Raw genomic sequence first — 12915 nt, forward strand, 5'->3', positions numbered from 1 at the left:
CAAAATATTTGCCAACTGGATGCTTTACATCCAATGGTAGGAACAAACCAAAACTATCACAAGATAGATTTGCCCACTTGATTTCATCATTACAGAAACCAATCACATCAAGCTCTTCCATGCATGAGATGTGTCCTGCCTTACCCACCCTTCATGGCAATCCATTGTAGCTGCTAATTACTCAAAGTGCAAAGAGACGCCTCCTGAAAAATGTTATAAATGTGACCTTCATAATACTGAACCTATGCCCTCTTGTAGTGCTGCTTTGGCATATCTCTTACCCATTACATTAATTAAGCAAATACTGAAATTATTGTCTCGGATGTTTACATGCCTCTTATTTATTGGTAAAATCGACTACAAAAAAAAACTTTTTCCCAAATTAAAGTACATACATTTTAACAACATACTAAAACTATGGATTTCTGCCCATTCATATTGATTAGGTGGAACTTCTAGCCCATAAGTCCTTACTAATAGTTTAAAATAGCATCTTTGCAGATGAGCATATGGTTCAGCAACTAGTCAGCTGACATAACAAAGTGGTAAAACCCCGGAAAGAAATGTTGCAAACTGCAAAAATAACTAAAGAATGCAAAATATTAAAATGTACAATGTACCTAACATGTGAATTAGCGGTATAGAAGATGGGTTTCTTCTGTTCTGTGTAAATAAAGGCAAGTGTTTAAATACTTCACACTTACTTGAGTTCCATCAACAACGATCCCTAAATCGTTACTCGCCATCACTAACGTGCTAATTTATAAAAGACTGCTAATGTCGATGTTTGTTTTAATTTCACGGCTATTCAAGCTGTCAGCCACAATTCTCTATTTTATATAAGGTTTATTTAGAAATACCACTACACCGGAGCAACGACCTGCATATGTAAATATGCATGTACACTTCCGCACTCCTGTCAGCTGATTTGGAGCGGAAGTCAGTGCCGAAACGTAGAAAAGGAGGAGCAAAAGGGCTTAGAAAAGGAAAGCTTCCAATTATACTGAATGCAATTATGATACAATACTTTTTCGTAAAAACTGTATCTGGGAAGTTTGTTTAGCTGGAGAGTATTTTTGCAAATATCATTTACAACCTTAAATTTTAAATGGGTAGTCTTAGTCGATGAGACTGAAGACAACGAGATTCTTGATAATGGTTTGCTGACATAGTTTGCTGTAAAACATTACCCCTCACAAAAGTATATTTGCATTTCACGACTGAGTCGAACTAATCTATCATTCCTGTCATTTAAATAGAAGTCATGCAGGCAGTAGTGTAGAATGAACCATCAAACCTAGTTCCCCCTCCCCCGGAGAAAAAAGAAAAACTTCCCTTCCCGCCCCATCAGCGGAGCGCATGCGGAAATCTGGCACTGCAGAGTACTGACCCAATCTCAGCTCCTACTAACTACTAATGTAAGCCTATTGCACTGATATTTAACATAAGTAAGTTTGATGCATGGAGTCTACTTCTCTTCACTGGTCCGGTTGTTCACAAAGTGGTAATTAAAATTTTAAGAATTAATACGAATTACCTTATGTGTTGGGCTTTTCGGATACAACAACAACGACAGTGATGTCTTTGTAACAGAAGGAATATGTGTACGATATGTACATTTCAGAATAGAATCGACATTAAACTTGTTTGTAACCGACTATTAATAATCAGGTATGAATTTTGGTATTTATCCGCGTGCCTGGAAGATATCAGCGTGTTTGCCAGGTTGTTATTGTAACTGGTCGCTTCTGTACAGTCCTGGTGCTGTATTACTGCAGTTTATTGGTATAAAGATGAGTTGTTTTGGAAAGAGTATGTTAATTTTCAACAAAAATTCAAAACTTCTTACAATAAGATGACCATCATATTCAATTTAATGGCACGCTTTATATTTCTACATCTGTTGATAACAGTATGTTTCAGCTGTTACATATAAATCGTTAAAGCACTTCTGCTGTACAACATAGTCACTTTACAGATAAAAATGTTGATTGTTAAATTGATTTTTTAAATCTCGTTTCATCAACATCGGACATACTAACTTGCTTGTCACTTGTTTCCAACAATAATTATATTTGCATGCGACGAGTGATTCATAAATATGTCAGGCTATAAAATATAGGCACGTACTTCAAACTTTCTATTTAAAAATCATGAATTATAGCCACGAAAAATGTGTTCCCATTTAGGGTAATACGAAGTATTTGCTGTCTTGTACTGAGACCCATCTGTCATCTAGACAATAAAGAAAGCCGCTGTTACTTTTTCCCTGACGTTGAAAATTTATGGGCGCCCTACACTGCCCTAATAACTCAAGCATTGTGTCAACGTTTGACAGGCTTGCAGAAAAACAGCAACCCTGTTATCAATCAAACAACCCTTTGCATATTTTTAGCTGCGCTCTGATCTTCAAGACACGTTTATGTATGAATTATATCATTATGAATCATTCTACAGATTTACTGTAAGGCGGAACGTGATCTATCACGTCTTTCAAATCAACAAAAGGTGGAGAGATTTTTTAGTTTTCGCCATTTTAGCATGCTTGACACTTGTGGAATTTTACACTGGAACAAATATCTTTCATAACGAACCCAATTCGCGCATTTCGCTGTAAAATCCGCACTTTAACAATTTAATTCACAAAGCAAAGTTTATTCTGCAGATTTTATTTTTAAACTATTCCAGGAAACTATCCTCAAGTTCCCTTTCCAGCAGGTAACTACTCCAATGCATCAGTAAACGTCAGTCCGATGACATTTGGATCTTCGCGCTTTCTGTGCTTCGCTTTACGCTTTCTTCTATTAATAACCATTCTGAAGTAGTTAAGATGTACTTCCGTGTCAAAACACTGTTGCTCACGCACTCTCGAAAGAACAATTTATAATTGTTTAGATTTTGATATTTTTTCTTCAATACTGTCATCAGATCCGACTCACTTTTTAAGGAAATGTTTGAATAATAAACGCTTTTACTCTTTTGTTAATGATGAACGATTGTAATATCTTAAAATAACCATAATTTCTAAAAGTCAACGCGTAATTCTGGTTTTCCTCTTAACAAAACCTATTGTTCGAAATGGTTAACGCCAGTATAAGCTAAATATTCTACATTCGCCAGAATGTTATACCGTAAAATCTCATATCATATATGTTAACTAAATTATCTGCAAATAGATGCTTTTTTTAAGTAAATTTAAGCTATATTAAAATTGACAATACTTCAATTATTTGGTTTCATGAAATGTTGAGAACACGGATTTTAAAAAAAACTCTCGGTATTATCAATATATAACCTAGTGCAAAGGTTCTGATTCAAGCATTGTTACAAATCAAATAATGAATCCCAAGGGGACAGAGGTTCCTCAATATGGTTAAGTACAAATTTTGCTATCACTGCGATATTGGACACGTATACAGGATTCCGCTCGACCACTAGAAACAGTTTTAATATTTCTTTTGCTGTTAATAAGAAAGGGACACATTTTTCTTATCTTAATACACTGGAATTAAATTGCATATCCGAAAATAAACTTGGTTTTCATTATTCCTGCAAACTTTAAAACTTTCCCCCTTTGGATGTTGCAAAGACCACGAGTAAATAAAACTTACCATGGTAAGTGCAATTTTTCCCACTTTTTGAAACGGTTTTAACTGAGCTTCGATACTCTAAAAAAATTATTTATGTTTTACATGAACCAGCTCTGTTACAACAAAAAATAAAGAGCAATTAAGTAGTGATGGTTCTGAACGCGCATAGATCTTTCCTCTGTATGTACACCTGATCCCGGCATAATTTAGAAGCGCAAATGAACTCGCATCCAAATGATTTGGAATTTCTGATCTGCATGTGTAATTTTAAAGATTAGTTTAGATTTAATAAGAGATAATCGCTCCAGAGCGAAAAGAACATTGCCTACAGTCCATCAAATCTAGACCGATGCGAACGAGCAAAAGCGAGATAGTCAGCCGTTGCAACTGTATATTAGCCATGAAATTATTACATTTACGCTTAAGCAGTTTTCGCTATAGTTTTCAATGTTTCTTTAGAAATTAATATTGAATAGTGGTATTGTTACAGACTCTAAAATTCTATGTGGTTGCTGCTGTCTACGGCCCTGCAGCCCAATGTTGCTAAATGTATTCAAAATAGCGCATAATGTTTAACATTAGACTTGGCTTTTCCCCATTATATTTGAGAAGGGGTTCACACTGTTTCCTTAAAACTAACTTCGCTCCAATCCGCTTTCTGTTGAAATCCATCCCAGGATTTACAAGATTTGACCTGACCTGTCAAGCGGATTATCATACAGAGAGATTAATAGGGTAGGCGGGTTGCAATAATAATCGTTTTGTTTGATGTGACAAGTTTGATAGGCGTTGATTTACTTACAAACTGATAGGCTTTTAATTGAGCGTCTCCATCCAAGTTAGATGAAAGGAAGCCGCGGCATTTTGTGTCTGAAAAGCTGCCCAATTGCCCGGGAGTCTGAATACTTATTAGCTGGGTACGTGAACGGTCAAATACTTCTTTCTGAATGTATTGCTGCTTTTTTTCAAATAATAAATCTCTTACGCTGTGTGCAAATCGAATCGTGTTGACGTGTCTACCAATAATTGATAACTGGGAAAAGTTGGGCATCGTTTTAATAGTTTATGTTTTTAATTAAATTAGCTTAATTCCTGAATTTTTCCTCTATTTTATACAGTATGTTTCCCATATGTGGTGCGTGGGTAAATTTTACCCTTTAAATAACATGAAAAGGAGTAAATCATGTTGACTATGAAAGGAAACATTTAAAAAAATGTAACTTCGACACAAAGATGGTGTCGCTTGGAAGAGAAATCTGAGATCCAAGCACGACTGCTCAGGTCACTTCAACTTTGTGTTTTACAAAGGATAATGTAAAACAGATATTTCGTGGTATTTCATTATTTTCTGTTAAACGTCAAGTATTGTGTTAATGAAACGTTGTATTTTGAAAACACAAACGATGTGTGTGTATTTTTGGAGGTTTTAATTTGGTTCGTTTTCCCCACGCCCTATAGTTAAGCATGCAAACACTATTTAAACCACGTAGCTTCTTGATTCTCCCTTCACACTGAAGTGAACAAATCTCCAAAAAGTCTTCCCACAGTCGACTCCACCTAAAGCAATTAATCTTTTAGTATTTCTCACCGGGAGGCAGGACAAATACAACAAGAACAGATAGTCGTCTCTATGGTATAGTAAGGAAAACAGCTGTTCCAAGCAGTTAATGCAAATGAACACAAATGAAGGTACAGCGTTTCAATGTTTACTGCACTTCATCCATCAACCTGACGAGCCATTAAAAGGAAAGAACTGTTCTGTGCACATCGAGTTTACTCCCACCACTTGGGAATCGTCCAGTTCTCTCCCAACATCATTTACACACCTGGACAAATTTGTGCATCCTTTGCCAAAATATTTAAGGACTTAACAAGAACCCCCTTTATACATAGGGTGGTATGTAATTTCCACTTGTATTCAAAAAAATTCATAGGTTTCTTAATCTAATTCACAATTACGTTAATATTTTTACAATATTATAATTACTTAAAAGGAAATTACGCTAATTACCATAGTAAATTTGTAAAAGTTAATGTATCATTCGGGGAAGACCGTAGACAAGTTTTGTTATGTCTTTGTGTAAAAGGATTTTAAACAAACCACGGTGTTTTGATTAGATTTATGTATATATACTACTTATCTGTGTTTCAGTTGTATTTTGCTAAAACTTGACTTTCGTTTCAATTTTCGGTTTGGAAATTTTGCATCGCTTGTGTGTATCTTTGATATTGTTAAAGTATTATTTATTGAGAAGACGATTTGAGTGAAGTTCAGTCCGAATAGATAATCCATCTCAGAAATTGCTAACGACCCCTCAGCACTTTCCGTGTTCTTCACTTGTCAAACGTGTTTTTATCTCCAAGTGACCTTTTGTTAATGTTGTAGATTGTGTGGGCCACCATGTCGAGGCCGGAAACAAAAGCAAAGATTGATTAGCACATACATTTGCCAGTGAAAAGAAGAAAACATCAAACAGAAGTCAAAATCTTACAATTGTTTATCGCTTTTTAATATTAAAAACTTGCAATAAGTTTCACGTTTTGAAAGTTTCATACTTTATGATAGATGTTTCTGCTAACGTTGACTTAATTTTGCAAAAAGCAGTAACATGCAATACAGTTTGTCTGAAAAACCACGACCGTAGTTTATGCCTGTATTATGAACCTTTTATAAGAGTGACTTTGATCAGACCTATCATTTGTTCTAGCTGTCAGGTTTAACATGTCAAGACTTTCAACATGTCAATCTTAATCTTTTTCAAACACCCCTACGTGTGACCATCTGATTGACTGATCGGTGATACGATCTCAAAAATGTCGTTTTGTTTGTAGTCTGCCGCTGCAGCCCGAAGTAAGATTTCTCAATTTAAGATTTTTGAAAATGTTCTTTTTCATAAGGAAGAAATATTCAACAGGAAAGTAAGCCATTAATGACAAGAAGTGAAGGTGTATAATTCGTTCAAGCGAATTGAAGTGCGGTCTAGTGCGTCCGCCTTTTGTTCGCATACAAATTGAGTTTACTCTGAGAGCGATTTATTTCCCTAAATTGAATGCCTCTTTTCAAAAGCCGTTCTTTTTCAAGTCACACCAGGCTTGTAATCAGCAACAAAAGCTGACATAAATCAACCCAGATTGACAGGACTGACAAATAACTGATTGATTGCGGTTGGGAAAATTGACAGTTGGGGGTGGGGGTGTTGAATTGAAAGCATGTGACAGTGAGATCCCTTTCCGGATTGGCCTAATATCGTCACATGCCGGAGTCTAAAATTTCGCCTTCACACAATAACCAACACACACACACACAAAGTTAACATCACATCCCCTTGACCCTCCAATCACCTCGGGGTTCGGTATTCATTGTGTGATTTGATTGGAAGGCGGCAAAGGCTTTAATCTTAAAGTAATTCGGTGTTTGAAGTGTTGACGGCCAGATTGTGTGTTGTATGTTGTGTTGTGTGTAGCTAAGCGGTCGTGCTGCCTGTCTGATGAGCGCCGTGCAGGATTTGGGCAGGGTCTCTAGTGCTGTGAGTGAAAGCAACCACAGCGTCCTCGATCGGCACAGTCCCTCTCGGAGAGTTGGTTCAGTTAGGTCATGATTACATCGCCTTCCGTCTCTACCCACAGAATTACAGCGTCTGAAATCAGCAATAACTGCAGCAGGGGAAATAGTAGTAGCAAACCTTTCTACCACTCCGTACCTCCCTCAGACCCTTCAAGACAAGCGAATCGTCTTCCTATCAAGGTTTTGAAAATGCTTACGGCTCGCACCGGACACATTTTGCATCCTGAGTACTTACAGCCGTTACCATCTACACCCGTAAGTCCCATCGAGGTACGTTTCTTACGTTTTTGTAATTTTGTTTATACAGTACTATGTTTTATTATCCAATCCATGCATATATAACATACACATGGAAACACGAAAGTTAGCGATTTTCCACGTATGGTTCCCTACTTATCCGTCGATCCTTTTGTAAGAGACGATCGCTACAACGTAGCACTGAATTTGGACACGTCAGGGAAAAATATTAACCCACCAAGTTATTGGAATAGTTAATTTTAAAAGATTGTTTTAGCGTACGTAGCTACAGCATTGTTTTTCGCATAATATTATCGACCTTTTACAAGTAAACTATGAATTCCGTGTTACAGGAAGATGGAAGGTTATGAAATAATACGTATGGTAATGACAAACGGAAACAATACTTTTTTATTTAATTTTCTTGTAGCTCGACGCGAAGAAGAGTCCTTTGGCACTTTTGGCTCAAACGTGTTCTCAGATTGGGAAGCCGGATCCCCCTCCATCCTCAAAGCTAACTTCTGTAACTTCAAATGGTACAGGTGATAAAGACTCCGGAAAACCTGCTCCATTGAAACTTAGTGACATTGGTGTGGAAGACAAGTCGAGTTTTAAACCATACTCCAAACACACAGAGAAGAAGGATTCCAGCTCCTCGGGCTCTTCCAGCGTTTCTGGGGAAAAGTCTGGTTTCCGTGTGCCTAGCGCCACCTGCCAACCATTCACACCAAGGACAGGCAGTCCAAATTCCAGCACTTCTTCACCCATGCCATCCGAGGGCAAAGGTAGTGACAGTCAAGAAAAGAAAGACATAGACACCGTAAAAAACAGCTCCACAGACAATTCGACGACCACCAGCGTCAGCCACAACCGGATTAGTGTCAGTTGTGCTGGGATAAACGTGGAGGTGAATCAGCACCAGGAGACTTCAGTTTCAAAACCCATTATTTCGGAAACTTCAGCTCTGAGTTCTGGACTTGTTGCCCCTGTTTCGCCCTATAAGCCCGGACAGACTGTCTTTCCTTTGCCTCCAGCTAGCATGACCTACCCAGGAACTCTGGGAGCCTACGCCGGCTATCCGCATCAGTTTGTACCACATGGCGTCAGTTTGGATCATGCCAAATCCAGCCTGGTCGGAGCGGCTCAGCTGGCTAGTTCTTTGGGTTGCGGCCTCACCAGTAAATCCACCGGTTCCAGTCCATTAGCCGGTGCTTCTCCGCCCTCAATGATGACGGCCAGTCTTTGCAGAGATCCCTACTGTCTAAGTTATCACTGCGCTGCTCACCTTGCCGGGGCAGCCAATAATTCTTGCACCCATGATCCTACAGCTTTGAAGTCTGGATACCCTCTGGTTTACCCCTCACATCCTCTACATGCCGTTCACACGTCCATGTCCAGCAATGCTGGTACGCCAACTCTGGCAGGGCACCATTTGTACCCTTATGGTTTCATGCTACCTAACGATCCCCAGCCTCACGTCTGTAATTGGGTCTCGGCCAATGGACCATGCGACAAGCGATTTTGCACCTCAGAAGAACTGCTCAACCATTTGCGGACGCACACTGCTTTCTCCGGGACTGATAAACTCATGGCCGGCTACCCAAATTCGTCTCTGGGTAGTGCGGCGGCGGCAGCAGCTGCAGCAGCCGTGGCGTGTCACATGCACCTCCCACCGACAGGGGCGCCGGGGAGTCCTGGCGGTCTCACACTAAGGAGCCCCCACGCTTTAGGACTCAGTAGCAGGTACCATCCGTATACCAAGAGCCCCCTGCCGACCCATGGAGCTCCAGGGCCAGTCACCACTCTACCAGTGCCGGCTACAGGACACTATTACTCTCCATACGCACTCTACGGTCAGAGATTAACCACAGCTTCAGCACTGGGCTATCAGTGAGCACAGATATTCAACGCTGCAATATGCATTGCGATGAAGGCTTATGTGGGTCCAATTTCAAAACCGTCAGGAAAAAGTTTTTTTTTAATGTTGACCTGATTTTGTTCTGTTAAAATAATACAATCTGATTTTTTAAATGTTGTGAAACCAGACATCTCAAAGGTGAACCGATTAATGTATCCATAAAGATTTCATCCTGTTAAATTGTTTTGAAAGTTAAGAAATGTAAATAGTTTTTTGAAAGTTTTGAAATGCAATCCAGGTAGTCCCACACAAAGCAGATTGCAGGTTAATGGACCTTTCATGGTGTTCATCAATGGACGGGTTCCGTGAACGCTGTATTTATTTATGTTAGCTTCAAGCGGGGGAAAACATAACAAAGTGCATTACTTAACAAAAAAAAACTGATAGGTAACGTGGAACACAGTGTAGAAAAATAGGGGTTTTCCGAAGTTTCTTTTAAATTGCTATGATTGTATTGTACGTTCTTATTTAATGTCTCTTGAAAAAGAATTTACATGCATGTTTGTTACTAAATTCCAACTCGTCATTATAATTTCAAATTGCAATTATTTTTAAGGTGTACCATGGAAAGAGAATTGGTATTTTTTGTATGTATTCTGGAAATAAGAAGCAGTGCTATTCAAAAATATGACCGTCTTATTTTGTTATTAAATGAATACTTGATTACAATTTGTTACTTCGGTTCGCATTATATAGGTTTTCAAATGCGGTTTTGCTAATTTAAGGTTTTTCCCATTTCTACGATTATGCAGGGTTTTTTTTAAAGAGAGTGTTCCAGTTCTGATCGAGGACAGCTTGAGGACGCAAATATAAGAGTTCTTAATATTTTTTAAATTCTGTTCATGTTTTAATACAACTGTTAACCACATCAAGTACATGTCCCACATTTAAAATCTTAAAGGTCATATTTTTAATAGAAGATTATTTCTCTCTGGAAAATAGCGAACTCACCACATGCACCTCCGCCGAAGCAGAAGAAAAAGCCGCACATCGTTTAAGGCACTGAAATACAAACTGGCCTGCTTTTACAATTCAATTTTTAAAAAAGTTTATTGTAAATCTTCGTAACGCTGAATACATTTTGTTTATAATACCATATATTATCATTGAGACAATGTTTGGATGAAAACCAATAGCGGGAACAGTTCTGCAAGAAGCCTTCACCTTTCAGAATAGTTGTAAACCCTATTTCAGATAGGTAGATATCCTGCTCGAAATGAGAGATTTCCTTTCTTTGAATTTCGTCAGTTTTAACGTATGAAATATATTGTTGAGCAAGCAGTGGAAAATGAGTTTTAGTGTTAAGATTATTCCACTTTTATCTATTGATTAACGGTAAACTTAAATTGGACATAAAACTTACACATGAAAATAACTAACAATGTAAAAGAAATAATAATTTGCTATCAACTTTTTCCAAACAAGGTCTGTAACAGATACTTTGAAAAGATAGATAAAACAGTCTGATTCAAAGGAATGTACGCAAAAAAGGTAAATGATACGAAACACACTGCTAATTGAGGTATTAAAGATTCTTACAGGATTAACAAAGACTCAAACCCACTACAATAAATCTTTCTATAGAAGCGTCTAAGGCATGTTCTAACGTTGCATGTACTTTGGAGCCAAGAACTACAGCTCACTTTTAAAAGTTCTTTCTAAACAAGCACATGACACATAAATAGCAGCTACTTATACCTGGGGTATTGGACGTGTGTCCAAACAACCTATTCGGGGAACTGACGTGAATCAAAGGAGCATTACCATGGCGAAAATCCTGTTCCCTTTTTACACATTAAAAAAAAGATAATTAACTTATTTTCATGACTTTTAACTGCTATTTTTTCGCATAAAGAAAAAAGGTGATAAGGCATCGCATAGAGGCATCTTTGACTTTTTAAAAACGTTATTGAACCATTCTTATATACTTCAGTAGCTCGTCATGGCTGGAAGTTTTTTCTTCCCTCTGGCTTTGTTTCCCGCTAAAATACATGGAACAAATACTTCCCTTTTATAAATGCATTGTAGAATATAATCACTGTTCAAAGTTGTTTTCCTGTGGCGGGAATATGTTCATTGTAGCAGAACGTGTGCAGTCTAATTAGGCAAATTAACAGAAATAGTTTTTTTTCTGACTAATGCCCATTCTCCTTATTACTCAGACCGCTTAAAGATACCTCAAATTAAATTAAGGGCTTAATAACAATTTTTTGTTTTTTTAATGTGCATTATCGTGTTTGTTTTTAAACCATTAGATTATTGATTGTGTCCGATATTCGCTTTGCCTTTACCATTCAAATTGGTATGGGTTAGTGTTGTGGGTTATTTATGATTCATTCAGATAACCTTTTAAATGGTTTAGTTTGATGCTGCGACCATCCAAGTATTTTTTAAAGAACCATTTGGTGCTTTAACCACTTTGTTCATTCAGCCCGAAAAATATTTCTATAGCAGGGCCTTGTATTACTCATCGGTCCATACAGAGACTGTTTAGGTTATTAGGCATTCCGCGTCTATATGTTTTGGCTTATTTTTGAGGTTGACGGTTACAAATAGCAATGGGGAAAGTGTTAATGGAGTGAGTGTGAGTGTTTTTCTGCGTTTCTTCTTCGATATGGTGCCGTCACTGTCCGTGCTTTCGCAAGCTGACAGCAGCCGCTGGTCGCCGTCACCCGGACGGAATCGATCAGAGACCAGATCCGCTTCAGAAAGACAACCAGCAGAAGGGCAAATCACATCAAAAGACAGGCTGCAAATTTACATCAGCATAGCCCAAAGATTCAATTCAGCAACCTCGAAATATTCACTCCAACACATCCTGCAGAATCAGTGCAACCTATACCAAAGACTACATTCTGCTCGACGCCACCCTATGTGGATGTAACAACGCCTAGAACTCACTAAATTCTGCAATACATTACTAAGTCGATAAAGTATACCAGTTAAGCGCCTTCCATTTTTAATTGACGAGTGGACGACAATTTACCCACAATTTTTCAATTATGAAGGTTTTGAAATGCCCCGTATTTAAACATAGTATTTAAGATCAGATTCTTTGCATATACAAAACTATAACTATTGAAGTAATGCTGCGCAATAAACAATAATATCTCTGAAAATCTAAATTCTCAGAACTTCTGACAATTTCCGGCTATCTTAATGTTCAGTCCATTTGAAAAGAAAGCGGAATACAACAAACTTTGCTTACTAACTAAGCCGCCACAGTACACAAGTGTCGTTCCTTCCCTGTGCTGGGACTGGAGGCAATAAAGTTGAATAGGGATATAATGAAACTGCTTTGATGTGGTTGACAATATCCTTTAATATCTCGCTATATGGGTCGCCAAAGCGAATTAAGACAGGGAAGTGTTTCACAGGAAGAAACCTGCTCATTTGAATTAATTTACATGTGTTCTGCTATATTCAAACATCTCACATGTAGTATACGGTGCGGCTGTTTTGACAAAGTGTTAATGAATTTACAAGGCAGTTACACTAACTCGTCCTTAAAACTTGTGGGCAACTCAGCACCTTCTCAACACCATATCTCATATAGATCTTCCAATAAAAACGGTGACTCTTCTGTAAACAGCAATTAATCTTTA

At 37.9% G+C, this 12915-nt stretch overlaps 2 protein-coding genes across 11 annotated transcripts in view; one reads left to right on the forward strand and one right to left on the reverse strand.

Annotated features, from left to right (window-relative positions):
• The window catches only part of lrmda (leucine rich melanocyte differentiation associated), a 1191210-nt gene extending 1190297 nt beyond the window's left edge, over positions 1–913 (reverse strand). For all 4 annotated transcript variants that reach the window (XR_010970929.1, XM_068020592.1, XM_068020594.1 and 1 more), the window contains exon 1: positions 705–913. Coding sequence is in view for 3 of the 4 variants with exons in the window: in XM_068020592.1 (XP_067876693.1) it covers positions 705–746 (42 nt within the window). In the remaining variant the exon portion in view is untranslated. The remainder of the gene's footprint in view (positions 1–704) is intronic.
• Positions 914–1436: 523 nt separating this feature from the next.
• On the forward strand, positions 1437–9936 carry znf503 (zinc finger protein 503). Of its 7 annotated transcripts, none has more exons than XM_068020601.1 (4): positions 1604–1671; positions 6299–6441; positions 7218–7425; positions 7823–9936. In XM_068020601.1, exons 3-4 carry the CDS (start codon positions 7345–7347, stop codon positions 9284–9286), a joined length of 1545 nt encoding a protein of 514 aa, XP_067876702.1. In that variant the 5' UTR covers positions 1604–1671; positions 6299–6441; positions 7218–7344; the 3' UTR covers positions 9287–9936. The 7 variants fall into 7 exon arrangements, with proteins under 7 accessions (XP_067876703.1, XP_067876697.1, XP_067876702.1 ...); XM_068020599.1 differs by lacking the exon at positions 1604–1671 and adding an exon at positions 4424–4507; XM_068020600.1 differs by lacking the exon at positions 1604–1671 and adding an exon at positions 4532–5487.
• Positions 9937–12915: the final 2979 nt, after the last annotated feature.

Source organism: Heterodontus francisci, chromosome 42 (genome assembly GCF_036365525.1).
Source record: "Heterodontus francisci isolate sHetFra1 chromosome 42, sHetFra1.hap1, whole genome shotgun sequence".
Lineage (NCBI taxonomy): Eukaryota > Metazoa > Chordata > Chondrichthyes > Heterodontiformes > Heterodontidae > Heterodontus > Heterodontus francisci.